This window comes from Nicotiana tabacum, chromosome 6, assembly GCF_000715075.1.
Source record: "Nicotiana tabacum cultivar K326 chromosome 6, ASM71507v2, whole genome shotgun sequence".
Lineage (NCBI taxonomy): Eukaryota > Viridiplantae > Streptophyta > Magnoliopsida > Solanales > Solanaceae > Nicotiana > Nicotiana tabacum.
Genome location: NC_134085.1, coordinates 208096834 through 208124039, shown reverse-complemented (window position 1 = coordinate 208124039; position 27206 = coordinate 208096834). Strand labels below are relative to the sequence as shown.

Here is a 27206-nt window from a genome sequence, read left to right as displayed (position 1 = left end):
GTGAAGGTGATTCAGGAGAGGCTTCGTACAACACAGTCGCGTCAGAAGAGCTATGCGGACCGGAAGGTACGAGATGTATCTTACATGATTGGTGAGAAGGTCTTGCTAAAGGTTTCGCCCATGAAGGGTGTTATGAGATTTGGGAAGAAAGGAAAGTTGAGTCCGCGATTTATTGGGTCGTTTGAGGTGCTTCGGAGGATTGGGGAGGTGGCTTATGAGCTTACTTTGCCACCCAACTTGTCTAGCGTGCATCCGGTATTTCATGTTTCTATGCTCCGGAAGTATATTGGGGATTTGTCTCATGTTTTAGACTTCAGCACGGTTCAGTTGGACGATGATTTGACCTATGATGTGGAGCCAGTGGCTATTTTGGGTCGCCAGGTTCGGAAGTTGAGGTCAAAGGATATAGCTTCAGTGAAAGTGCAGTGGAGAGGTCGGCCCGTGGAGGAGGCTACCTGGGAGATCGAGCGGGATATACGGAGCAGATATCCTCACCTATTCGAGGCTTCAGGTATGTTTCTTGACTCATTCGAGGACGAACGTTTATTTAAGTTGGGGAGGATGTGACGACCCGGCCAGTCGTCTCATGAGTTACCGCTCCGTTTTCCCCCCTTCAGCTTCTCTATACTTCGTTATCTGTGTTTTATGTGATCAGGTTGATTAGTTTGAGTTCGGAGAGGATTTTGGTAAGAAATGAGACACTTAGTCTCTTTTAAGAAGGCTTAAGTTGGAAAAGTCAACCGGATGTTGACTTATGTGTTAGAGGGCTCGGATATGAGTTCTGATGGTTCGGTTAGCTTCGGGAGGTGATTTGTGACTTAGGAGCGCGATCGGAATGGGTTTTGGAGTTGTAGAGAAGATTTAGGCTTGAATTGGCGAAATTGATATTTGGCAATTTCCGGTTGATAGGCGAGATTTTGATATAGGGGTTGGAATGGAATTCCGAGAGTTTCAGTAGCTTCGTTGTGTCATTTGGGATGTGTGTGCAAAATTTCAGGTCATTTGGACGTGATTTGATAGACTTTTTGATCGAAAGCATAATCTAAGACTTCTTGGAGTTTTTAGGCTTGAATCCTATATTAAATTGATGATTTGATGTTGTTGTAAGCATTCCGAAGTGTTGAACAAGTTTTAACGATGTCATGGGATGTGTTGTACAATTAATTTGAAGTTTCGGGGGTCCCGGATAGGTTCCGGGATGTTTTAGGCTGAAAATCATAGCTGCAACAGTTCCAGAAGGGTTGCAGGCCCCAGAACTCACCCACGCGGTCCGCACAAAAATAAGTGCGCCTGCGGTGAGTGAAGTGCGGAACGCACAAAAGCGGGCGCGGGCGCGGTAGGCGTCACGCGGACCGCACAAAAGTGGGCGCTGCCGCGGTGAAGAAACGTTCCGCTGGTCCTACTTTGGAAGCTCATATCTTTTGATCTATAAGGAATTTTGAGATGATTCAAAAATAAAAGTTGTAGCCCTTCGTGTCTAGTTTCTATAAAGGTAAAGATATCACAATTTGGGCATCTGTATCGAATGTTATGGCCAAAATATTAAAGTCTATCACTGCAGAGGAAGGCCTGTGCGGCCACGGTTGTTTTTGCGCGGACCGTGGTCGATTTGATGCGGCCCGCGGTGGCTGAAATCTGAGGGGTACTCTATAAATACGAGGTTTTGGATTTTATTTAATATTTTGACCTAGAGAGCTCGAATTTTGACGATTCTTCGAAGGTTTTTCAAGAAATTCATCGGCATAAGTGATTTTAACTCAGATTTGGCTAGAGTACATGAATCTATCACTGAATTCATCATTTAATTCGTTATTTGGGATGGAATTTGGGAAGAGAATTGTGAAACCTTTCAAAAATGTAAAACAATGATTTGAAGGACCAAATGGTATCGGAATTGGATAATTTTGGTATGGTTAGACTCGTGAGAGTATAAGGATTCTAGTTTTGTGAATTTGGTCAAATTTCGAGACGTGGGCCCGGGGCTCGGGTTTTGGTAATTTCAGGAACAGGGCCCTTTATTGATTGTTTTTGCTTGGGCTTTGTTCCATTAGCATATTGTGACGTATTCGTTCTGATTTTGGATATATTCGACGCACGTGGAGGCCGATTTGATGGTCAAAGGCGTCGCGAGCTAGAGATTTCGCCGGTTCTAGGTGAGTAATGAATGTAAATGATGTCCTAAGGGTTTGAAACCCCGGATTTGCACATCGTAGTGCTATATTGAGGTGAGACACGCGCTTGATGATGAGCGCATGTTGTTTACTATTGGGGATTGTGACTTGGTCTGTCCCGAGTGATGCTTCTACTGTGTATTTGATTAAAGCTTATTTGTTATCATCATTATCTGGACTGATTGTCATATTTGAGCTTCTTGCCAATTCTTTGAACCCTCCGGGGAGTTTATTTACTATTTCCTCACTGTTTGACTTACTACTTGAACTCAGTCGTACCGTTTTCTACTGTCTTACAACTCAGCCACTTTTACTCGATTTTTGAAACTAAAAGATATATTAAATGATGTTTTGGGCTGAGAACTACTATTTTACTATTGCCCGAGGGGCTTATATGATTTCTGGACTGAGTACGACAAAAGGCCAGATGTGAGGATACTATGGGATCGGGCTGCGCGCCGTAGCAGTGTTATACTGATATTGATATGAGGCCGAGGTCTTAGATTTGATGCTACGAGATGGCTTGATATTGCGCTTGGGCCGCAAGGGGCCCCTCCCGGAGTCTGCACACCCCCAGTGAGCGTCATCGACAATAAATAAATGGAGCGGGCTGCACGCCGCAGCAGGTACTATAGGGTACCGTTCTATGTGTTGATTTCTCTTTATATGTTTGTCACTTAACTGCTTATTTGTTGTAGTATTTCTACATTTCGCTTCCATTGGTTTATTACTCTCATATTACTTGTTTTTAAACTGCCGCAGTGTAGATTACTCTGTGTTTTTCTATGATTTCTTATTCTCAGCCTTTATTTATGTTTATTACTCACTGGGTCGGAGTACTCACATTACTCCATGCACCTTGCGTGCAGATCCAGGTGCATCTGAGGCTGAGTGAGGATTATTTCAGTTGAGCAGCGCATATCCGAGAGCATCGAGGTAGCTGCATGGCGTCCGCAACCCTGATCTCTCCCTTCTATCCTTGTTATTAATTAGTATTCCCTAGATGGACATGTATTAGGTTGTTAAACTTGTACTAGAGGCTCGAGACTTGTGACACCAGATATGTATGGGCTATGTAATGGTATTATCATTTGAATTTCCGCATATTTGACTCGTTGTCTTAAACTCTTATTGGAGTAATTTAGCAATTTAACTGTGTTAGCTGATAATAATTTTTATAAGAAAACAGAAAGGGTTATTAGTTGGTCAGGCTTGCCTATCGATAAATTGGGCAAACGAATATTTTATACGTAAATATTACTACAACATTTAGATATAATGTGTTCAAATAATTAAAAAATATTTTTTTATGATTAATATTTGAATTGAGTTTAGTTAGTTTGGCAGTATGAATGGTCTAATCTTCTTGAAAATGCGATCTAATTTAAAAAATAGAATGATAAGAATTATTTGAATTTGAGATGAGATTTTTTTTATTTCATAAGTTTTTATTTTTAAAAATATTACGTAAAGAAATAAATATTAAATTCAAACAAGCTAATGAAAAGTCACATGATAATGTAAAAATATTAGGTATTGAATAATATAAAAGCAAAAATAAAGAATAAATAGAGAAAAAATAAAAATTCGAATTTTTTGTCATAGAGAAAAAAAGGTAGAACTTATTTAAATTTGAGATGAGAAATGTTTTAAATTATGATAAGAAAGATCGCAATTTGGATAAGTCAACATAACTCAAGTCTAATAGATAAAATCAAAAACTAAAAACATTGAATAATAAAAATAAATTAGAGATAATGTAAGGATATTTATAAATCATAAGTTTAGAAATTAAAACAAAGTAAATATACTATACCTTAAAATATTATTAAATTTTAAATAATTTAAAATTTTCTAGCAATATTTTTATTACAAAATAAATAATTAATTTATGATTAATGAAATTATATATTTATTTATATTAAATTTAAGAATAGTAGTTGATAATGATATTAAATAAAGTTACAAATTAATGAAAGTTCACATAAAATATAATAAGACTATGTATTAGATTAAAAAATAGTAAAATTAAAGAATTATTACAAATTTACTATTAGAAATAAAAGGGAAAGACTTTTTGAATTTGAGATTAGAAAGTTCTTAAAATTATGATGAGAATGCTCAAACTATGGATAATACCACAAAATTGAAGTTTTATTTATGAAAATTAAAAAGATGTTAAAAAATAAAATTTTCAAAATACAAAATAAATTTCTAATATAGGTAATTTCACTAATGAAAATTAAAAATTAAATTTGTATTTGAAAACTAAAATGGAAAGAAATTTTATGCAAAGAAATAAAATGACACTGAAAATATTACTACAATATTTAGATATAATGTGTTCAAATAATTAAGAAAATATTTTTTTGATAGTTAATATTTGAATGAACTGCAGTTAGTTTAAGTTTGAAAGTATAGCATAATTTTTTCGAAAATGTTGTCCTATTTAGAAAATAGAATGGTAAGAATTATTTGAATTTGAGATGAGATTTTTTTTATTCATAATTTTTTTATTTTTGAAAATATTATGTAAAGAAGTAAAATGACAGTAAAACTATTACTACAATATTTAGATATAATGTGTTCAAACAAAAGAAACTATTTTTCTATGATTAAAATAAAATTTTAAAAATACAAAATAAATTTCTAATATAGGTAATTTTACTAATGAAAATTAAAAAATAAATTTGTATCTTAAAACTAAAAAAGAAAGAAAATTTAACTACATCTAATATAAAAATAATTATAAGAAAACTCAATACATTTGGAACATAATAATCAAAGAACTTATGTTTTAATATTTTGGACTAATTCAAAGTTACAGTTTAAATAAAATGTGATATTATTATGGTTCTAATAAAATATTAATATAAAAACTAATTAAAATTTATAGTAGGGAAGAGAATGTATAAAAGAATACCGGTAGTGTGAGGATACTTATACTTTAAGTTAATTTAAAAATAAATAAATTTAATAATTAAATTATATTTAAAAATATTACTAATAGATTTAAATGACTAAATAAATTTGAATAAGAGGATAAAAGCATATAAATATATTAAATTTCAAGAATCAAAAATTTATATTTATTAAAGACTAATAAAAGGATAATAAGCAAGATATTAAGTTAATCAAAAATTTAACTACATCTAAAACAAAAAATAATTATAAGAAAATTCAATACATTTGGAACATAATAATCAAAGAACTTATGTATTAATATTTTGGACTAATTTAAAGTTACAATTTAAAATAAAATGTGATATTATTATGGTTATAGTAAATATTAATATAAAAACTAATTAAGATTTATAGTAGGAAAGAGAATGTGTAAAAGAATACCGGTAGTGTGAGGATACTTATACTTTAAATTAATTTAAAAATAAATAAATTTAATAATTAAATTATATTTAAAAATATTACTAATAGATTTAAATGATTAAATAAATTCGAATAAGAGGATAAAGCATATAAATATATTAAATTTCAAGAACAAAAAAATTATATTTATTAAAGACTACTAAAAGGATAATTAGCAAGACATTAAGTTAACTATTAAGCTTATAAAAGATTATATAATAGTATAATAATGTTAAATAATAAATAATACAATAACTGTAAGAAAAGAACAAAAAGAAAAAGGAATTTGCGTAAAAATGATGTGATGAATAAGACATATTTGACTTTCAGAAAAAATAAAGTGATAGTAAGAATTTTGTTAAAATAATATAATCTAATGTGCTCAAACAAGACAGATCACAACATGACATGTTTAGTATTCTTTAATATTGACAGCGAAACGAAATGCAAGTACTAAAATCAAGGGGTTAGGTTACTGCAGATGTAGAAAAATACATTGACTATACGAGATTTGAACACTAATTTCATATCTTGCTTCTTTATTAATATCTATATAATATAATATTTATCTAAGAGGTTTATATTTTAAGGTTATTTGCACATGATTCAAATAACCTAAATCATAATTTGACATAATTTGTGTTCGCGCATCGCGCGGGTACTAATACTAGTTTAAATTAAAATGTTAACTTGTCTTTCTAAAATTAAGCATGGATAGGCGATTAACACCTTACAAGATGTGAATATTAGCATCTTATTTAAGCTCATATCCAACTAAATATTTTCGATGGAATGAGCAAACCAAACTTGGTTTTATAGGTATAATATCAATTCATATTACAGATAACTGCAAATATTTTTTTTATATAAAATTTGTACTCACTTTATTTCAAATTAGATGACATATTTTCTTACGTGAAATTTGATCAATATATATATTTTTTTTTATCTTATTGGCATGAGAAAAATTGTATCTTAGTAGTACTTTTTGTATAGTTTTTGAATATTTTAATTTTAATTTTAAACTACTGAGTTGAACCAATCCAATTAGCTCTAAAGTTTAGTCAAACTTGCTTTCGATAAGCGAAATATGTCATCTAATTTGAAACTTGGGAGTAATTTATAATGCAATAAGCTAGTATATTCGAATGTTTTGCTTTCATGGTAACAATTTATTTTGTATTATAGAGTTTGATTGGAACAGAAGACGTGATTTTATTCCAAATATCAATTATGATGTCAACGTCTTATATTATTTTCCTTACATGATTAATTACTCTCTTTTTCTTTTCAATTAGTTTTTTGGTTAGATTTTGCTTAGCCCCTTAAACTATATGCTAAGTGCTGGGAAAAATAACCCCCGCAAAAATAATATTCACGGTATACGACTGTAAAATACAAATTACTAAAATACAATAATAATAAGAGAAACAGGGGTACCGAAATTTTTACGTGAAAACCCCTTATGAATAAGGGGAAAACCACGGTCCGAGAGGAGCAACTGATTTTACTATAACATGAATTTTTACACTTTGTGGTACCTAGTAAAATACTTTAATATCACTACACACTCAAAAGAAATAACCCTCTTTTGATTTTTTTTTACCTCATTGCAAATACCGCTCAAACTCTCTTTTTTTCCTTATAGAGTATTTTGCTTCTTACTCTGCGAATCACTCTCTTTCTTTCTGTTTGGTGTATCTTCAACTGAGTCAGGAGCTATCTATTTATAAACGTCCAATACTCTTTGCTTGAATCATGAATAACATCATCATAATGTAAATGTCAAAGTTTCACCTTGTGAAAGTAATGAAAAATTCGACAACCCAAATCACATTTCATATAGATTTGGTAGCATGATACTTTATGCCAAAGGAAGTTTGTCTTCCTTTCACATTCGTGAGATGGACCCTACAATCTCCCCCCTCCAATCCCATACATCTGAAGGGGATATCTTCAATTTTTCATATAGAGTTCATGCTGATAAGTTCTTTGCATAGCTCGAGCTTCTCTTTTGGTGTTATCTTGGTCAACATATCCGCAGGATTTTCACTCGTGTGAATCTTTTTGACCTACAAAATTCGTTCTCTACTTGCTCACGAATCCAATGATATCTCACATTAATATGTTTTGTTCTTGCATGGTACATGGAGTTCTTGCTCAAGAGTCAAGTCTACTGCACTTTGACTGTTGACAAGCGCAAAACACAACACGAAATTGATGCTCGCTAGCCAAAGATAGTATAGTTAATTTATCGTCTCCACATGGATTGGATTTAAACAATACTCTAGTAATTTTTGGTTCAACGCCATTCAGGACGATCAAAATTTGATTTGGAATGATTACAACTACGATTAACTACTAAAGTAAAGCAACTAACAATTGACTGCAAAGAACAAGAGATTAGCAGAGTTGGTTTCTTGTCAATTTGAGGAATAGGAGTTTTAACATGATGGGTGCAAGGTTATTATTCTGGATATGACGCTATTATATTCCATTCTTGAGGTTCTATCGATTCTCGCGAATTCAATAGGTGATTAGCTTATACTTCTGATTCGTATTTCTCTCTCGATTAAATCTAAATCTTTCAAATAAACTAATTAATGTGAAGTACAGTGAAACTTGCAAAAATCTATTGGTATGACTGATCAAAGAGAAACTTCTCGCGAATATTTCTCAATCTTAATTTAAACGGTAACTCAAAAAGCTCTCTCGATTACTTTAAAGAATCACCAAAATAAATTAAGGTATATACTGCAATAATATTCAATAAGATGTCATCTTTCGATTAAACACTATAAAGAATAAAATCAAAACTAATATTAAAGCTCCTCCAATAAATTCAAGCAATTAAAAAATAGTCAAATCCATAAACAACAACCAAGTCACCAAATCATGTCAAACCCTAAGGTGAACTACTCAATAATTATAGAGGAAGTCATCACAAATATAATTAAAGAGTAAGAAAATATCAATCTAACTTTACAATTCACACTCCCGTGTTGAATTGATAGAAAGATGATGAAATCCTACGTCTTGTAGCCTCCAATGCTCTCCCACAACATCGGAGGTTAAAAGCCCATTCAAAAATGTATTTCCAGTGTATTTATACCAAGTACGAAAGAACCCGGACGAAACTACCCTCTTTGAGCAATGATAAAACCTACAAATTTTTTACACTTCATGTGTCACACTATGCATCACAGTAGTGTAATTTACTCAGTTGCAAACTGTCTGAACTCTGCTTGTCTGATAGACTTTTGTACTAATGTGTCGTACTATGCCACACGTTATGCGTTGTACTAGTGTTTTTTTCTATCAGATCCAAAAACTACAAGTCTCCGAACTTCTCAAATTTCTGACAAACTTTTGCACTAATATGTCGCTCCATGCCACGCCTTATGCGACGCACTAGTACATTTTGCTCTAGCCCTTGCGCTTTCTTCCAACTTTCATATGCAACGCCGGTCCACGAGCCCTCAATATGATCCCAGTTTAATTCCTTGGATTTTACTCAGACTTTAAAGCTCTGAATTATTCAATTTAGCTCCAATTTATCATTTTAACTCAAAATAATTTCCTGGAATGCATAATAAGTGTAAATCACCATCATTTAAGATCGAATACACGTAAAATACAGTAATTATAGTGCAAAATGCGGCTAAAATGCATGTTCCTAGCTTACCATCAACTGTCGCAATAGAGAACATACTCATTCTGATTCAAGTCAAGCTCTTGAATGAGCCGTTTAAGCCATATCATCTTCTTGCTAGCTTCAGTAGCGGCAATGTAATTTGCTGTTGTAGAAAGTGTGACACACTTCTGCAACCTTGATTGTCATGATATAGCTTCCCCTAAAAATATAAACAAATATCCAGTAGTGAATTTTCTATTATTAATGTCACCCGCCATATCAGCGTCTGTATAGACCTTCAAGATTGGATCAGATCCTCCAAAACACAAACAGTATCCTAGGTACCTCTCAGGTACCTAAGTATCCACTTCACAACTTCCCAATGTTATTTTTCAGGGTTGTCAATAAACCTGCTAACAATACCGACAACATGAGCAATATCAGGTCTGGTACATACTATTGCATACATCAAGCTTCGGACGACAGAGGAATATGGAATTTTAACCATACTTTCTTTATCTTCCTTTGTTGTGTGACACATTGTCTTGTTCAACTCCATATGACTAGCAAGAGGCATGCTAACTATTTAGCACTCATTATATTGATGCGTTTAAGTACACGCTTAACATACCTCTGTTGTGACAGCAACAACTTTCTAAGCTTTCTATTTGTCCTATCTCGGTCAATCTCCATTCCTAGAATTTGTCGTGCTGAACCCAAGTATTTTTATGTCAAATAACTTGGACAAATCTTCCTTCAACTTAGCAATCAACTTCTTGTCTTGTCCTACAATCAGTATATCATCCACATATAACAACAAGATGATAGAATCATTGTTAGAGAATTTCTTATAGTATACACATGGATCTGAAAAGGTTTTTTTGTACGTTTGACTTCTCATGAATGAATCAAACTTCTTGTACCACTGCCTTGGGGCTTATTTCAACCCATAAAGACTCCTTTTCAACTTGCACACTATGTGTTTCTTCACTTTTACTTCAAAACTTTCTGGCTGCTCCATATAGATATCTTCTTCCAAATCTCCATGTAGAAATGCAGTTTTCACGTCCAATTTCTCCACTTCAAGATCTAGGCTAACTGCCAAGCTAAAGATTGTTCGAATAGAAGTCATTTTGACAACATGTGAGAAAATTTTATCAAAATTAATACATTTCTTCTGTTCGAAACCTTTTACCACCAATCGAGCTTTGTGTCTGACCAGCTTGTCGTTTCCGTCTTTCTTGAGATTAAAGACCCACTCATACTTGAGTGGTCTTTTGCTTTTTGAAAGTTCAACCAGCTCGTACGTGCCATTCTTCTGTAGATAATTCATCTCTTTTTGAATGGCCTCCATCCACTAGATTTGTTCTGGATAAGATAGAACCTCCTTGAAATTCTTTAGCTCTCCCCCCCCCAATCAGTGATGAGGATATACTTTGAAGAATAATACCTCGTGGACTCTACCTTCTCTCTTTCATATCTTCTCAAAATTTGTTGTCCTTCTTCTTGTTGTTCTGGCTTTTCTTCTTCCTCTTATAGAATAGGATGCTCCCCCTACTTAACAACCTCTTCATCTATACCTTTCGTGTGGTAGTCTTCACATGTGGAAGGATTACGTACAGGTACAGTAGGAGCAATAACAAAGTTAGTAACCGTTCCATTATCATTTTTGGTCTTTGTTGATTGATCACCATCAATCCCGACTGCATCTCTGCTTTTGATGATCTCTTTTCCTCTGGATCCCACGGTCTATAGTCGAACTCTTCATCTCCATAACCGATGAAGATGTGGGGAATATCTTTGTCATCCAACTTTGTTCTATACTCATTCTGCGCATGTGCAAAAGCTTGACATCCAAACACTTTCATATGGGAGTAGAACACCTCTTTATTAGGCCATACTTTGTCTGGAATGTCAAACTCCAATGGAACTGATGGATTTCTGTTAATCAAGTAACAGACTGTGCGAGCTACTTCACCCTAAAATGACTTATGTAGTTTTGCCATTTTGAGCATATTTCTCACTTTTTCGATAATGGTGTGATTCATCCTTTCAGCTACACCATTGTGTTGTGGGGTTCCTGGAAATGTCTTCTCATGTCTGATTTCATGGCTTGAGCAGTGGTCTTCAAACTCCTTTGAAGTATACTCTCCTCCATTATCTGTCCTGATACACTTTAATTTTTGACATGTCTCCCTTTCCACCAGAGCATGGAATTTCTGAAAACTTAAAATACCTGGTCTTTTCTTCTCAAGAAATAAACCCATAATTTCGGTGAAGCATCATCAATAAATATGAGAAAATATTTGTTACCTCTCATTGATTCTATATCCATTGAACTACAAATATCAAAATATGTTTTGCAAATGAGACCCTATTTTTTTTTTCAAATAAACAATAATCACAAGAATTCACAGTTGTAACTTTTGCAAATGAGATGAGTGACTTATTGGATAGGATTTGCAGTCCTTTCTCACTCATATGGCCCAATCGCCGGTGCCATAAATCTGTAGGCGTATCATCTACAACCTCATGTAATTCACTTTCACATATCTCAGTTGTTGTCTTGTACACCATGTAAGGAGCAACTCATTTAGCAATCATCAATGATCCCTTGGTGAGTCTCCACTTCCTTTTGGCAAAGTGATTCTCATACCCGTCTCGATCTAGAGCTATCCCTGAAATTAAATTTATTCGTATATATAGTATGTGCCACACATCTTTTAGAACTAATGTGCATCCGACATTTGTCTTGATACAAATGTCGCCAATCCCTATAATTTTTGAGTGACTGGTATTTTCCATTTTGACCATTCTAAAGTTTCCGGCTTTGTTCCTACAGAAGAATTCTCTTATCGGTGTGGTATGGTAGGATGTTGCCGTGTCAACCACTCATTCTGACTCTTGGCTTGTTAAGTGCATGCATTCCTCCTCCTCGTGAACGGAGAGAACCACAAAATCATCGTTTTGCATTGTAGCAACTGTGTTGTCATCATTTTTCTGGTCACCGCTCTCGCCTCGACCTTTCTTTGGGCAATCTCTTTTGAAGTGACACGGTTGACCACAACTGTAGCAATTTCTACCCTTTGACCGATTTATGAACTTTTCACGAGCTTTGGATTTATGACGACTACTCGATGCTCTATAAAAACTTCTTCCTTTGTTTTCTATAATAAGAGCATGCCCTGGTTTTTGGACTTCTTCCTCATCTTATCATTGGGTAAGATGGGTAATGTGACCTCATTTAAATCGATGGTATCTCTACCATATAGGATAGATGTTGCCAAATTATCATATGAAGATGGCAACGATTTTAGAAGCATGATATCCTTATCTACTTCGATGATTATTTCTCCGAGGTTCGGCATCTGCATGATTAATCCATTGAACATATTTAAATGAGACAAGAAATTTGTACCTTCACTCATATGGATGACATAAAGTTGCTCTCTAAAAAATAACTTGTTTGTTAAGGATTTGGACATGTATAGACTTTCTAGTCTTTTCCTGATACCATATGCACTATTTACATCCCTGATATTATTGAGTACTTCATCGGATAAGTGCAGTCTAATTGCACTAGCCGTCTTTTTATCTATGTCTTCCCAATCATAAGCTTTCATGGTTTTAGGCTTTACCTCTTTTCTGTCTATTGCAATGTCTAACCCTTGTTTGATGAGTAGGTCGTTCATCCTTCTTTGCTATATGGAGAAACCGTCATTACCGTTGAATCTTGTTACTTCATATTTTATTCCTGACATTTATTTTTTTGTCGCAAAGTAAAATTGACCGTAAATAATATTTATGTGAGTAAGTAAAACATATGCTCTGATACCAATTGTTGGAAAAAAAGAACCCCCACAGAAATAATATTTATGGTATTCGACTGTAATAAATGTAGATTACTAAAATACAGTAACCAACAGTAATAATAAAAGAAAGAAGAACACCGAGATTTTTACGTGTAAAACCCTTCTAAGTAAGGGAAAAATCACGGCCCGAGAGGAGCAACTGATTTCACTATAGCATGGATTTTTACACTTTGTGGTACCTAGTAAAATACTCCAATACCACTGCACACTCAAAGAAATAACTCTCTTTTGATTTTTTCACCTCATTACAAATACTGCTCAAACTCTCTATATTTTTTCTTATAGAGTATTTTGCTTCTTACTCTACGAATCACTCTCTTTCTCTTCGTTTTTTATCTTCAACTGAGTCAGGAGCTATCTATTTATAGACGTCCAATACTTTTTGCTTGCATCATGTATGACATCATTATAATGTAACAACAACAACAACAACAATAACAACCACCCAGTATAATCCCACTAGTGGGGTCTGAGAGGGTAGTGTGTGCACAAACCTTACCCTTACCTTGGGGTAGATAGGCTATTTCCAAATAGACCCTCGACATCTTTTCCTCCAAGAACTCTCCACCTTGCTCTTGGTGTGACTCGAACTCACAGCCTCTTGGTTGGAAGTGGAGGTTGCTTACCATCAGAGGAACCCCTCTTATCATCATAATGTAAATGTCAAAGTTTCACCTTACGAAAGCAATTAAAAAAATCCGACAACCAAAATCACATTTCTGTAAATTTGGCAGCACAATACTTTATGCCAAAGTAAGTTTGTCTTCCTTTCACGTTCATGGGATGGACCCACAATAAGAAGTTAAGAACAATAAATATTTTTAACTATGTGCAAAAGCACATATTCAAACTAAAATAATATGTCCTAAATGGGTTAATCAAATAACCAAAGACGTTCTAGAGCGGTCGGCAAATAAATTATATAGCATATTTAAGATTTTAAATTTCAAAAGTCTCTTGATTTAAACAATGGAACGGAAAGAAAGAATATGATTTACACCATTTGCAAAATTCACAAAATGGTGCAATAAGAAATGATTTATTTTTATTTATTGTTTTGGTAACTTAAAAGACAAATCAAAATAATTTTTTTTATCTTTATCCATTATATTTAGCTGATTAATTGATTTCATTGTTAGCATTAGAAACATATTAATCATATACAACTTGAGGTTTATGTTTGCGATTTGAAGTAAATTTCAAAAATATGATTAATAAGTTGTTTTAACGGCTTGTTTGGTTGGTTGTTATGTATCGTTTCATAACATATCGTATAGTATTGTATTGTACTGTATCGTTTGGATGTATACACTGTTTGAATAGATTATATTGTTATTCGTTGTTTCATGATGTCATGAACCAACAATATGAACAATAAACTTGCAATATTAAAAAAAGTAAGGTACGAGATATAATTATTAATAGAAAGGTAGTAAAGATAAATAGGATCATTTAATTATATGGAAAGACAATATGAGAGAAAAAAATAAGAAAACTATACGGCCACATTAAATCGGTCGTTCCATAAGATGACACTTTTCGTCGTTACGTAACGATAAATTTAAGGATACAATACAATAAAATTTTAAGTAACAACTATCCTAACAAGTTGTAAGAAATACAAACCCTTCACAATACAATAATAAATTGTAATTACTTAAAATCGCATTTGTAAGTATGACTTAGATACGCAATTGTAAATATCAACTCCGGGGTAAACGGAGTATTCACAAAGATGCTTGGGACTGAATACATTCAACTTTACTTAGGGGTTAGGAATGAGGTTGGATTGCGAGTGTAAATCGCATTAAGCTAGTGCGAAAATAATTACTTTGCGACTTACATATTGCATTAGCAAATTGCGACTTATAAATCGCATCCAACGAAATCGTATTGTGATATGCGACTTTGCACATCCGTCCACTTGACAACTCGAAGGAGCCCACTTTTGCTTTTTCTGGTAGTTGATTGCAGAAGTCGTAAAAGAAGGTTCATCTTCAGTTCTTGTTCAAATCACGATCATCCGTCGTCTTTCTTTCTCCATCGCTATAAGGTGTAGTTTCTATCTTTCTAGTTAAACCCTCCTGTGGACTTTCCCTTCCCTAATATTACCACTGTATGATTATTGATTCATGGCTCGTTTGTCGTTTTCTTAATCCCCGTACTTAGGGTTTATTGGAAAGACGATCTCCTTAACAAATTTACCGATCACTTCTCCTAATTATTGCTTGAATTATGGTTCGATTTATTTATTGATCGACGGAATTTTTCTCGTGTGCAGTAAAAGGTTCAATTTTGGGATTTCAGGGTTTGCTATTGGACAATCTTTGAGGAGGAGCTAGATTAAGAGGCTTTTGTGAAGATGTGGGCAGCTTCTTGCCTTGCGTCATGCTGCGCGGCGTGCGCTTGTGACGCTTGTCGTACGGTAGTGTCAGGGATCAGCCGTCGTTCCGCCAGGATTGCCTATTGTGGTCTTTTCGCTTTGTCACTCATTGTCTCGTGGATTCTTAGAGAGGTTGCTGCTCCTTTAATGGAGAAAATACCATGTAAGGTTCCCCCTCCCCCCCCCCCCTACAATTATGATGCATGAGCTTTTTACTTGTCAGAGCTTTCTCCTGCTGTTTGGTATTATCAACTTCAATTCTAACTTTGACACCCTGATGTACAAATGGCTAATTGCTATATCTATGCTCCGCCCCTTGTCAAATTGGTTTCAAGCGTCTTCATCCAACTCGGTCTCTCTAAATTTTTGATACTGAGCTATCACATTTATTTGGAAAAAAGCTTGGTGCTTTACCAAAATATAAGTGATTCTCTTCTAAAACTACGAATACCAAATAAAATTTGTATCCACGACAGTGATTGTTAGTAATTTGATGCTTCTCATGGGGCCAATTAAGCACTTCTGTTTTAAACTGACATTTAAGGAATTTGTAACCCCTTCTGCCAATCAAAATTTTATTAATCTCGAGAAAGATTACATCTTGAATTTGTAGAACATGTCGGCCTGTGATTTGATTCTCAGCCATGTCAATTCGACCTGGAAAACTGGCCTATGCAATAATGATGAGTGCACTCCCAATTGCATCTTTGGTTATTAGGAATGTTATAAGATGATGAAGGATAGAAGACCCACATAGTTGTGTGCATCTGCGAGCTTAGGTAGTGAATACTTAATTTACTATCTCTCAGTGTTCTTCCTTGAAGATTAATGAAATCTAGGTGATAAAAACTAGAGATGCTTTAAGGAGAATCTTCCTCAAAGGTTATAATGGTCAGGTAGTGCTCCATACTGCTAAAATTTTAGAATTTGAAGAAGTTAAGAACAAAAACGTAAACCAGAGCTTGCTGTCCTTTGTTACTTGTGGTGAAACGCCTTTTGAAAATAAATGAAGGTCAAATATACTTAATGGACGAAAATGGCCAGAAACTCTTTTGGCTTGCTTTTCTGAATTTATCTGGTATAAAGCATTGAGTCTTTAATTATGTGATTAGCAATGGTGAAGCTTTGGCAAGCTGTCTTTGTGTGCAAATGTCTGATCATTGAGTCATAGGATGAAATACTTACGTGCTTGTGTCTTTCTCACTCTCTACTGTCCCTTTCAGCCCCAGTTAATGCGTTGAGGCTATATTGTGAGCTTATCAGCAGCGCCGGCTTAAATCTACAAACTTTATTTTGATATAGCTTGGCTGACATTATAGTTTTTACTCTTAGGGCTTTTCTGATATTCCAAGACATCTTTAATGTTCATTACATTGCAGGGATTAATAGCTTTGATTCGACACCGAACAGAGAGTGGTTTGAGACAGATGCTGTGCTTCGGGTTAGTCTGGGGAACTTCCTATTTTTCACTATCTTAGCAATCTTAATGATTGGTGTGAAGAACCAGAAAGACCCGCGTGACAGCATGCACCATGGAGGTTGGATGATGAAAATCATTTGCTGGTGCCTCATGGTAATATTTATGTTTTTCCTTCCAAATGGAATCATCAGCTTCTATGGTAAGCAAAATCATCCCAAATGAATATGCCTAATTTTTAACCTTATTGTCAACTCCCCCTCCCCCCCCCCCCCAAAAAAAAAAAAAGAAAAGAAAAGAGAGAGAAAGACACAACTTTGCTTAATAAAGATTGTGTGCTCTATGTTTAGCATCTTGGTGAAATCTGTTTTTCTTTCACCTATTGAAAGACGATAGTTGTGTAATTCCAGTTCCTGTAAGCTGAAAAATACCTTGGTCATACTCTAAGCCCGTGGTAGTTCCATTCGATCCTGCCTAGTGTCTTGTCGTGATTTTTAATTCTGAAGCTAAGCGCTTTTCATTCCTTCTGCAAACCATCTAGTTCTAAAGCCAGCCATGCCTTTTTGTTGGGATAGAGCGAGTATGAAGTCAGGGTGGAAGAAGAAGAGGAAGAAATAATAAAGTAAATCATTATATATGTATTCTTCATATCTGTTTAACTTGGGATTCAGGATAGCTAACTAGGTGGGCTATCCATACCTCCGCCTTGTAGGTGAGGGTTTGATCCCCTTATGAACTCTGCTCCCTCGTTACCCACTCCCCTTCCCCCTAGGTATAATTTTAAAAAATAAAAAAAATCCGTTTAACTAATTTATACCCTTTTCTGGAGCATAATGTGCTTGTAATATTATTATGTTGTGTTTCTCCCCCCCCCCCCCCTTGTTCGCTACTCCTTTTTCTGCTCAGTGATGTCATTGCTACAGCACCTAGTTGTATCTTTTGTCAAGTTAAATTACCTCAATGAGTTTCATGTGGAGACATAGGCCAGTCTCTCCATCAATGGAGTGATGATTCCTCCAGGGAATCGGATTCCATTGGCAGCTTAACTTTCTCGGAAGTAGCAGCCTCCCTTGACTTAGTTGACCTTTGTCATAGCACGACTGGTGTGAATTCTGATATCACTTCTATTTTGCTTCGCATGAAAATTGCAAGAAGTAAACACGAATTTGTCAAGACATGCTAATTTATCTTGTGTAATCATTAGTTGTTTCCATTGGCTCACCTGGGTTAGTAAATGGTGTCATTGAAGTATGGGTCTTGAGCATGCACATTTTAGTCTTTCAAGCTGTCTTGGGCAGTTCTAGGTAATAAACATTGTGTCTTTTAATATAAGGAATTATGATTCAGGATTCTGCTCATTGGAGTCTCCGAATAATTTGAGTATCACGTTAAGGCAAGAAATATATTCCCATAGGACCATACTAAAAGAAATTCTTTTCAAAATACTGGAGATCCTAATGTTTACTGAGCAATGTTTCACTGCTGCTGTAATGAGAAAAACAACTACTATGATATATTGTCTTTCTATGTCAAAGAGTGATTAAGACTTCCACATTGTTGCACCAATTTTATTCAAGGCGTTAAGGCGAGTATGTAGAGTATCATCTAAGACAAAATAATTAGAAGAATGAGGTATCTCTTATTTTCTTGGTTAGCTAATTTGCTGCACTACATATAGTGAGTGGTATGGTGTAGATAAGATGAGCTGTCCTTTTGAAATTCATGAATTAAATTATTGTGCAAAATTTCAAACTCTGTTCCCATACACGTGGATTTGCACCTGAGTGTTTTTTCTTTTCTTGAGAAGCTGCACATGAGTATTTATTGATTATACAGAGATCCTTATTAAAAAAAATTGTATTTACAGAGACAATTTCCAAGTTTGGTTCTGGACTATTTCTCCTCGTGCAAGTTGTGCTCTTGTTGGATTTTGTGCATAGTTGGAATGACAAATGGGTTGGATACGATGAGCAGTTCTGGTTAGTTGCATCATGTATTGCATATTAATGTTAGCTGTTCTCGCCATTCTCTTCATTCTAATCTCTCTTCCTTTTCTTGCTTGGACTCTGTTATTGTGTGTTTTTCAGGTATGTGGCGTTGCTTGTTGTTTCACTTGTATGTTATGTGGCCACCTTTGCCTTCAATGGACTGCTTTTCCACTTTTTCACTCCATCTGGACATGACTGTGGGCTTAACACTTTCTTTATAGTGATGACCCTTATAGTCATCTTCATCTTTGCTGTTGTTACACTGCATCCATCGGTAATTTTTCTATCTTTAATTCCTTTATTGCTGCAGAATACTTCCTTTACTTGTGAACTTTTCCATGAGTTCTAAATTTTGCAGGCTAACAAGATCTTATATAAATGTTCATCTGCTTTTCTCATCTGATGCCACTATTCGTACTGATTTCCATAGTTTAAATGTGGCCTTACTAGAAAAAGCAGATCTCTTTCTGTAGTTGAGTTTACTGCAAATCATGGAAGCTAAAAAGCTTGGGTTTTATGTTAGCATATGCTGCATTATCTCTCTCCATGTTAGCATTTTCTTCGGTGCATCTTCAAGGAGTCTTGTCATAAAAAATTTTACACTCTCTTTAAATCTTCTGAAAATTTTATTTCGTAGTAGTTTGAAGGAAAATAGTGTGGTTTATTTCTAGTGTCAATGAGAAGGAAGACTTTAAATTCAAATAAGCTGGCATCTCATGTGTTTCTTTCAAGATCTCAGAACTTAAAAAGTTATTTGTTGAAATATGTGAAAAGTTGGCATGCCGTGTTTGTTTGTCTGGTTGTTTGAGGATATTAATCTTGGTTCTACATCCTTAGAGCAGCTTATTTAATCCAAAGCTGCAGAGAATATTTTTTTAAAGTATTCATCTTGGCCCTAAATCTTTAGAGCAGTTTATTTAATCCCAAGCTGGAGAAGTATCTCGAACTAGCGAGCCTGTCAGCTTTTTGATTTCCTTTTCATGGAAGGCCCCCCATGATTGTTTTGTAAGATTACGACAAAAACACTAGGTGATTTGTTCCCATCTATCTACCTAAGCGTTGGTGGGTAGAGTTACCACCTGGTACATGTGCTTGTGTAAAGTAGCAAGTACCTGGTGGAATAGTTGAAGTGCATGTTTGCTGGTCACGTCATAAAAACATACCAAATGTTTTGTATGAAAACCACTTCAATTTTTGTGAATTGCCAAAATGTATGGTCTGACTGGAGTGTTGCTTAAACCAGGACATTTAGCTGCTAAACAGTGTATTGCATTCATTCTCAACTTGTTCCTCTACAATCTTTACAACAACTCTTCTATATTGCAAGCTCTAAGAAAAGATCAATAATGAAAATATAACCTATTTCACTAGTCAAGATCAAGGTAACAACAGGAGCAAGTAGAAAGATAAAACACACTTCTTTTGGAGAGTGGGGAGGAAGAGGAGCAGAGTGGAGAGCTACCTCTTGCTAATACTTCTCTCACTCATAGCTGGGTTATATCTCTATATCTCTGTTGAGATGATGCAACCTTTCCAGGCAGCCCCCCTCATAAATCATATATGTCATTAAATCTTCTTCTTCCCCCCAACTCCCCAACCCCAATTAAGAAAATGAAACCCTCCTAAGGTTTGTAATAAGCGGATAAGATGTTAAAAGGTTCCTTCATGAGGTGCAACCTTTTGACAATATCTATGCATGGAAAAAAATTAATTGATGTTCGCCTCTTAAATCATCCGAACACTCTATGTCAGTGTTTCCACTGAAAAAGAGAGAATAGGTTTTGTTGATCCGTGATCATGATCTTTTTATCTTGAGGTATTTAAGCTTGCTGCTGAATGACCAACTGTTGAAGACAAAATAATTTTTTCTATTATTGCTGTTACTGTTGTCATAATATGAGTTCCATACTGTGGAATTTTCTCCTTTTCTCTGAGATCAAATTTTCTAAATGTAGGTAGGAGGAAGCATTTTACCTGCATCAGTTTTATCTTTGTACTGTACATACCTTTGTTACAGTGCACTTGCAAGTGAACCTAGGGATTATGAGTGCAATGGTCTACATAAGCACTCTAAGGCTGTTTCCAGTGGTAGTCTTGCATTAGGGCTGCTAACAACTGTCCTATCTGTTGTTTACTCTGCTGTTCGTGCTGGCTCTTCAACAACTCTGCTTTCTCCTCCAAGCTCACCACGCGCAGGTTAGTTTCCACCATTTCACAGGGCTATTTCGTTAAGATGTTTTCGTTCTGACTGGTTGCACTGTGTCAGCTTACTGGACTATAATTTTACCTTTCATTGTTCATTTTGGTTTGCTTATGTTATGTGGTGGCTTATTTTACTTGTTCTAGGCTTGGAAGTTGCTCTGACCTATTCTACTAGTTTTTAGTTGTTAATTGACCCGATAGATGTAGTTTACATGTGGAGTCTCTTCGCAAATCAATTGTACATTGTACTTGATTTGGCGGAGCAGTTTTATATTCCGACTCAAGTTGCTGGTGTATTTCTATTACTTTTTGCATATTGGCTGTGCATTCATATTTACTGCAGACCTGCACTACTAAGTTTCGCTGATAGAAGCAGTTGGTGTTTCCATAAATATGGGCGGAGTATGATCTCCTAATATGTGGATCATTTCCTAAAGAACTAGTTTTTCTGCTGAAGGTGCAGGGAAGCCTTTGCTGCCGTTGGACAAGGTTGATGAGGAGGAAGAAAAGGAGAGAGCCAAGCCAGTCACATACTCCTATTCTTTCTTCCACCTTATCTTTTCTCTTGCTAGTATGTACTCGGCCATGCTTCTTACAGGTTGGTCAACCTCCGTGGGGGAGAGTGGAAAATTGGTGGACGTCGGGTGGCCATCTGTCTGGGTCAGGATTGTGACCGGGTGGGCAACTGCTGCTTTGTTTATCTGGTCTCAAGTTGCTCCAATTCTGTTTCCAGACAGAGAGTTCTGAGCAACCCAAGTAGTAAATATTACAATTTCTAAAATGTTCGTAAGTTTGAATTATGCTTTTGGAGGACCAGCACTTCCATAATGCAAGGATTTCAATGCTCCTTTCTGTCATGTGGACAATGTATATTATGTCACTGTGTCGATAAATCCTGAGTACCTTTTCATTAACGAACAACACACTTGGTGCAAGAAGTTGTCTGATTTCATGTAACTGTACAATTCAGACGAAAATTGTGTGGATATAAATGTGGGCTTGCTTTTATTTAAATGGAGTACGTTTCAGATGCTAATATTGTGTGGATCTAACTATAAATTGTTCATTTCAGATTTAAAAATTAGTTGCTAATCGGTAGCTGACAATAACATGTATATATATTGTTGCACTTGGCATCTTAAGAACTTCATACCGTAGTTGAGGCGTTATTCTAAATGGAAGTGCATGGCAGAACATTATTTCTATAATCGAACCCTGTGTAAGATCAAAAAACCACTCAGCGTGAGTTAAATGAATTTTTTTAAAGAACATTTTGGAAACAAAATAAAAACTAAAAAAATATATATAACATGAAGTTATAGCAATACATAGTATTTATATGACTCAAAAGCACAAGTCTACAAGATTGATCTAGTAATTTAACATGATAATGTATGTGTTTAATAGAATGATAAAACACCAGAATATATATTTTCGGCATGTATAAAAATGCGACTGTTGCATTTATGCAGTACTAGAAATGATTTATTATCTATTGCTACCATGATAATACATGCACCGAATTTGTCTCTCGCTTGATTTTTACATCTTGGAACGAAATCCAGAAATAAGTTTCTTTTGGGAAAATAATAGGGAAAATAACACTGCATATTCACTCTCAAAATAGTAGCCGAAAAATGTATAGTTTTTTGTATATATATACACAATACACATTATGTATGTTATATACAAAAATTATACAAATTTTATACTTTTTCGGGTTTCTTGTGGAGGCTAAAAGTGAAAAAAGCCCAAAATAATAAAGATCTTCTTGCGGACACAGTGTGAATGAAAAGAAAAGCTAATAAGTTAAGCTTCCCCAATAGGAGAGAATTTTTGGATCCAACGATTAATCATTAAAGTAAAACCTCCTTTACAATCCATCTCGAGTACTATAAAACTACTCAAAACCTGTTGGTGAATGCAAAAGAATACTGCTAAAATACTTTGCCACTTAATCTTCGTAATCTCCTGCATGCTCCAACAGATAATTTGCGGCTAGTTCCTCATTGCGATCACAAGCCAAAAAAGCCTCAATGACAAGAGCTCTATCAAAACCCATTGCCTCCAGCTGCAAGTGAGAAAATAAGTTAGTTAACTGATGACACATAATCGATGCACAACTGAATGTCCAAGAGCAGCTAGGGTTAAAATGATGTCACATACTCGCTCAATCACCGCCTGCTCTTCTGGTGTGACACTAACTGTGTGGGGTATCTCTTGCTCAGCCTGATCAAAGATGTCCCTGAAAAATAGCCATTCAAAAGTATTAAATCTCACAGCCAAAGATAAAGCTTTGACCTCTTCCTTTTTCCCAACATTTTAAGTACCGCCGTGTATTAGGATTGCAAAATGATAAAATCTTTTTATACTTAACAACAACAGATTTGACAAAATCTTTTGAACAGGAAAGGAGAAATGCTAGGACATCATGGCAATAAATATGTATAATGCTTCTTCTCTAGCTTGGTTAAGAGCAAACTGAAAGCCACTAACCCGTCGGAACCATCTACAGGTTCATTAATTAATTGAAGAAACTCTTGATGATGCTCCTGTATAGATCTTAAAAGCTGAGGATTTTGCTTTCCTAGTTCCTGAAGCATAGGCTGCAAAACAGCATCCAACTTGAACACTTAGATGACACAACAATAAACTGAACAACGAAAATATTAGAGAACACTACTTACCTGTAAAATTTGTGGGTTAGCTTGAACCATAGAACGTAAAGCTTGGAACTGGAAAAAGAAGAAGAAAAGAAACATAAGTTGCAGGAGGATTAAGGAGGTTAGAGAAACTTAGACACACCATATATGATATATCCAGAGTGGATTTATGAATTGGAAGAATGCAAGAAGAGAGAGGTGATCTCGAGATCAAAAGGGAGGACCACATTGAAAAGTGAAAATGAATGCATAATGAATAGAATCCTACCTGTTGGTTGTTCCTGAGAAAATCAAGGGATCCAAGACCAGCACCGCCAGCACCAGCAACATTCTCCTGTAGCAGCTCCAGTTCAGATCACATAACAAATACACACACAAGACTTGAATATTAATGGAACGCTCTGAAAGACCTGAGGAAACAAATTTAAAGGAGCAGAATTAGGTCCGCCAGAGGAAGGTGCAGTAGGCACTGCAGTAGTCCCAGCTGCAGAATTAACTCCACCATGAGCAACCGGTACAGCAACTTCGGCTGTTTCAGGAATTCCCTATAGACAAAAGAAACCATTGTCAAACAACAAAAGACAAACAAACTTGTGCATTCTTTCAACCTTCTTAAAGTGACAGAGGACCAGGAACATACTGAATATAAGTAATCAACAGCTCTTTCAGGATTGTTATAAGCTGCTCGAAGTGCACGTGTAACTGTCTCTTTGTCCCAGCTGCCGCCGCCCATATCCATAATTTGTTGTATTGTCTGCTCAAGATTATTGCCAGCAACTAGATTTGACGCAGCTTGACTATAATCATCAGTTGGAAGACTGCACCAATGTAAAAGACGTCAATTCCCTCTACATGGGAATCGAAACACTCTCTCCATGAGTTCCAGTTTGAGAAAAGGAACAGAAGAGATCCAAAAGAACATAGTTTGTTATTTTGTAATATACTAGCATAATTTTCTTACCTAGCTGCTGCAGCATCAGAAGCAGACGCAACATTCTTTGGGGCCCTACACATCATTTGCATCATGAGAAGGAGCAGATCCAACATAAGCAATAGTGATTAGTGAAAGTTGTAACTCACTGTGATGGCGGAGTCACTTCAGGTGCTGGAGTAGGATTAGCTGCAGCAACTGATGGCTGCTGAAAGAAAAGAAATAAGAAGGTTTCGATCTCTCTTTTTTTTAAATGAAGTTATATGTTTCATGAAAAGAGCGTCAAGAAGATGCAAAGTTACAAGGAAAAATAAGAAGGTTTCTATCAGAAGCTAGATTAACTAAAACTACCTAATGAATGAAATCCTGAATGGTTATCCGAACATAGTACCTGAGCAGATGTTGTCCCACTTGAGCTAGCGGTTTTGCTCTACAAAGAACACATAAATAGACATAAAATCAGGAAATTCTTCGAGTTAAGGTCTCAGGTTAGCATTGGAGATATCAAAACCCAATCACTTAAGAGCAATAAATGTGCACAAGTAAAGAGAACCTGAAGATCTACAGTTATACCTTACTAAGCATGACAACGAGGAAACCATCCTCAGAGACGTTGTTTTCCACTAATGTACTTTCATCCTTCAGCACTTTACCATTGTGAATCAGCAACTGCTGCCCACATGGGTAATTATCTTTTCCTTGCACATCTTCAATGTGTTTCTTGACAGCCATAATCTACAATCCCAAGAAATCACATCTCACATTACGCAAAAAATAAATTTTAATGACTAATCAATTAAGTGTAGCCCCGTCATTTTAAAACTCAAAGCAATCAAATAATTATACCATCTGAGACTCCGGAAATTAGACTGGTAATGTTTTGATTAGCAGAATGCCCTTAAAAGTTCTGAGACTGATAAGGAATTTTAGGTTGAGGGCATTGCCCACCGGATGCTTCTAAACATTGGCTTTACCCGATAGAACTCGCACAAGTTATAAGAACCATTTAGCTTATGTTAACCTAGGGATATAAAAAAGGTGTGAAGCATAAACATCTAAAAACCAGGATTTTATAGCAAATAACCAAATGTAGTAAATGGTAAATAGGACAAAATTATCAAAAAATGCAAATGAGAGCCAAAGTTGTCTTTTTTCCTCATTCAACACTATCAACTTAGTATTTATGAATATGAACACCCAAAAAAATAAAAAACGAGAAAGGAGAAAGGAAAGGTGAAATTTTGAAACTGGAATTGCACAACACAAATGCAGGTATATATATAAAAGAAAAGGACGCCAAAAAAAAAGGAGAGAGAGAAGGAAAAGGACTAACGGTATCGGAGGGCTGAACCCTAATTTCGAAGTGACTGCCTTTGAGAGTCTTTACAGTGAGGTTCATCTCTGCCAATTAGGAGTGAAAAAAGAGGAAGAGCAGGGTTTCACAAAAAAGAACGAAACCCTAGAAACTCCAAATGCTGCTATGGATCCGCTGTCACTCCTGCCCCACACGACACTGCTTTCCAAGTTTTTGGAATATAAAGGATTTGAGAATTCAGCGAGCGGAGCAAGCGCTGGGGTTTTCAATTTTCAACTGTATAGTTTGCACTTCCTTAACAAACATATGCTGCGCGTGCCTCCACGTGCCTGAAGCAAAAGTAGCACTGTAGCAGTGTGTGCCAAACCACGGCCCAATAACGAGCCCATCATCAGAGGTGAAATTGGGCCAAATCGATTCATAGACCATGAACAAAGGATGATCGACAAGAATGGTCCCGTGAGGAGGTCTTAGCCGAAAGTCGATTATTATGAAAGTACGGTTCGGTTTATCGGTTTTTGATTTTGTAATATTAATAATCAAATAAAATCAAAGTATTTACAATTCGGTGTGATTTTTCCAAATTTCGATTCGATTATTTCCGATTTATTTTTTCGGTTTTAAACGATTCAAAACAATTTTATGCTTCTCTGGAAATGCTGGTTTTAATAAAAAAATTCATTCTAATTTCTAACTGCCTAACTGGAAAACAATTCCATTTCTAACTCCCTATCTCCGGTAGCAGCTGCTCGTGCCTATGACACTGCCTACTGAAAAACAATTCCATTTCTAACTTACGCATAATGCATTCTGACCAAATCAATGGAATTGCTGCTCTGCATTTTTTGGAGTTGCTATGGCATAAATGTTTCACCATATACTTCCTTTGCCGAGTCATACATTATCAGCAGAAAAGTCTTAATACCTTTTATACAACCCCCCTTCCCCCCCCCCCCCCACACACACGAAAGAAGAAGATGCAACACAGGGGCCCAAGGGAATTAAACAAAAAAAGTAGAAAATTCTCATAATACTATCTTGAAATTCAGTTACATAGAAATGGTAAACCAGTATATAACCTTGGAAGTAGGAACGATATTGCTTCGTCTTTTAGTTTAAAATCCTCACAAAAAGCGTAGGGTGCAATTTGGAAAAAAATACTACTGTTCTGCAGTGGCTTCTTCTCATGTTCCGACTCTTCTTCTCAGTAAATTTCGGTTTTTCGGTCCGAAAACCAAAATACAAAAACCGTAAACCGCACTGAAAA

The 27206-nt window shown here is 35.5% G+C and overlaps 2 protein-coding genes across 7 annotated transcripts; one reads left to right on the top strand and one right to left on the bottom strand.

Moving 5' to 3' along the window:
• The first annotated feature begins 14930 nt into the window (after positions 1 to 14930).
• LOC107764708 (uncharacterized) lies at positions 14931 to 22063 on the top strand. 5 transcript variants are annotated; one of them, XM_075256587.1, is made up of 7 exons: positions 14931 to 15093; positions 15348 to 15586; positions 16803 to 17042; positions 18708 to 18819; positions 18928 to 19102; positions 20784 to 21024; positions 21494 to 22063. In XM_075256587.1, the coding sequence occupies exons 2-7, from the start codon at positions 15403 to 15405 to the stop codon at positions 21775 to 21777; spliced, it is 1236 nt and encodes a 411-aa protein (XP_075112688.1). In that variant the 5' UTR covers positions 14931 to 15093; positions 15348 to 15402; the 3' UTR covers positions 21778 to 22063. The 5 variants fall into 5 exon arrangements, with proteins under 5 accessions (XP_075112688.1, XP_075112685.1, XP_075112684.1 ...); XM_075256584.1 differs by having other exon boundaries at positions 21488 to 22063; XM_075256583.1 differs by having other exon boundaries at positions 14936 to 15093; positions 15322 to 15586; positions 21488 to 22063.
• Positions 22064 to 22853: 790 nt separating this feature from the next.
• Positions 22854 to 26213, bottom strand: LOC107764209 (ubiquitin receptor RAD23b-like). 2 transcript variants are annotated; one of them, XM_016582759.2, is made up of 12 exons: positions 25958 to 26213; positions 25198 to 25359; positions 25016 to 25054; positions 24774 to 24832; positions 24655 to 24699; positions 24334 to 24511; positions 24104 to 24238; positions 23962 to 24027; positions 23718 to 23765; positions 23527 to 23636; positions 23197 to 23275; positions 22854 to 23101 (listed from the first exon to the last, which is right to left on the bottom strand). In XM_016582759.2, the coding sequence occupies exons 1-12, from the start codon at positions 26021 to 26023 to the stop codon at positions 22985 to 22987; spliced, it is 1104 nt and encodes a 367-aa protein (XP_016438245.1). In that variant the 5' UTR covers positions 26024 to 26213; the 3' UTR covers positions 22854 to 22984. The 2 variants fall into 2 exon arrangements, with proteins under 2 accessions (XP_016438245.1, XP_016438246.1); XM_016582760.2 differs by having other exon boundaries at positions 24774 to 24829; positions 25958 to 26207.
• Positions 26214 to 27206: the final 993 nt, after the last annotated feature.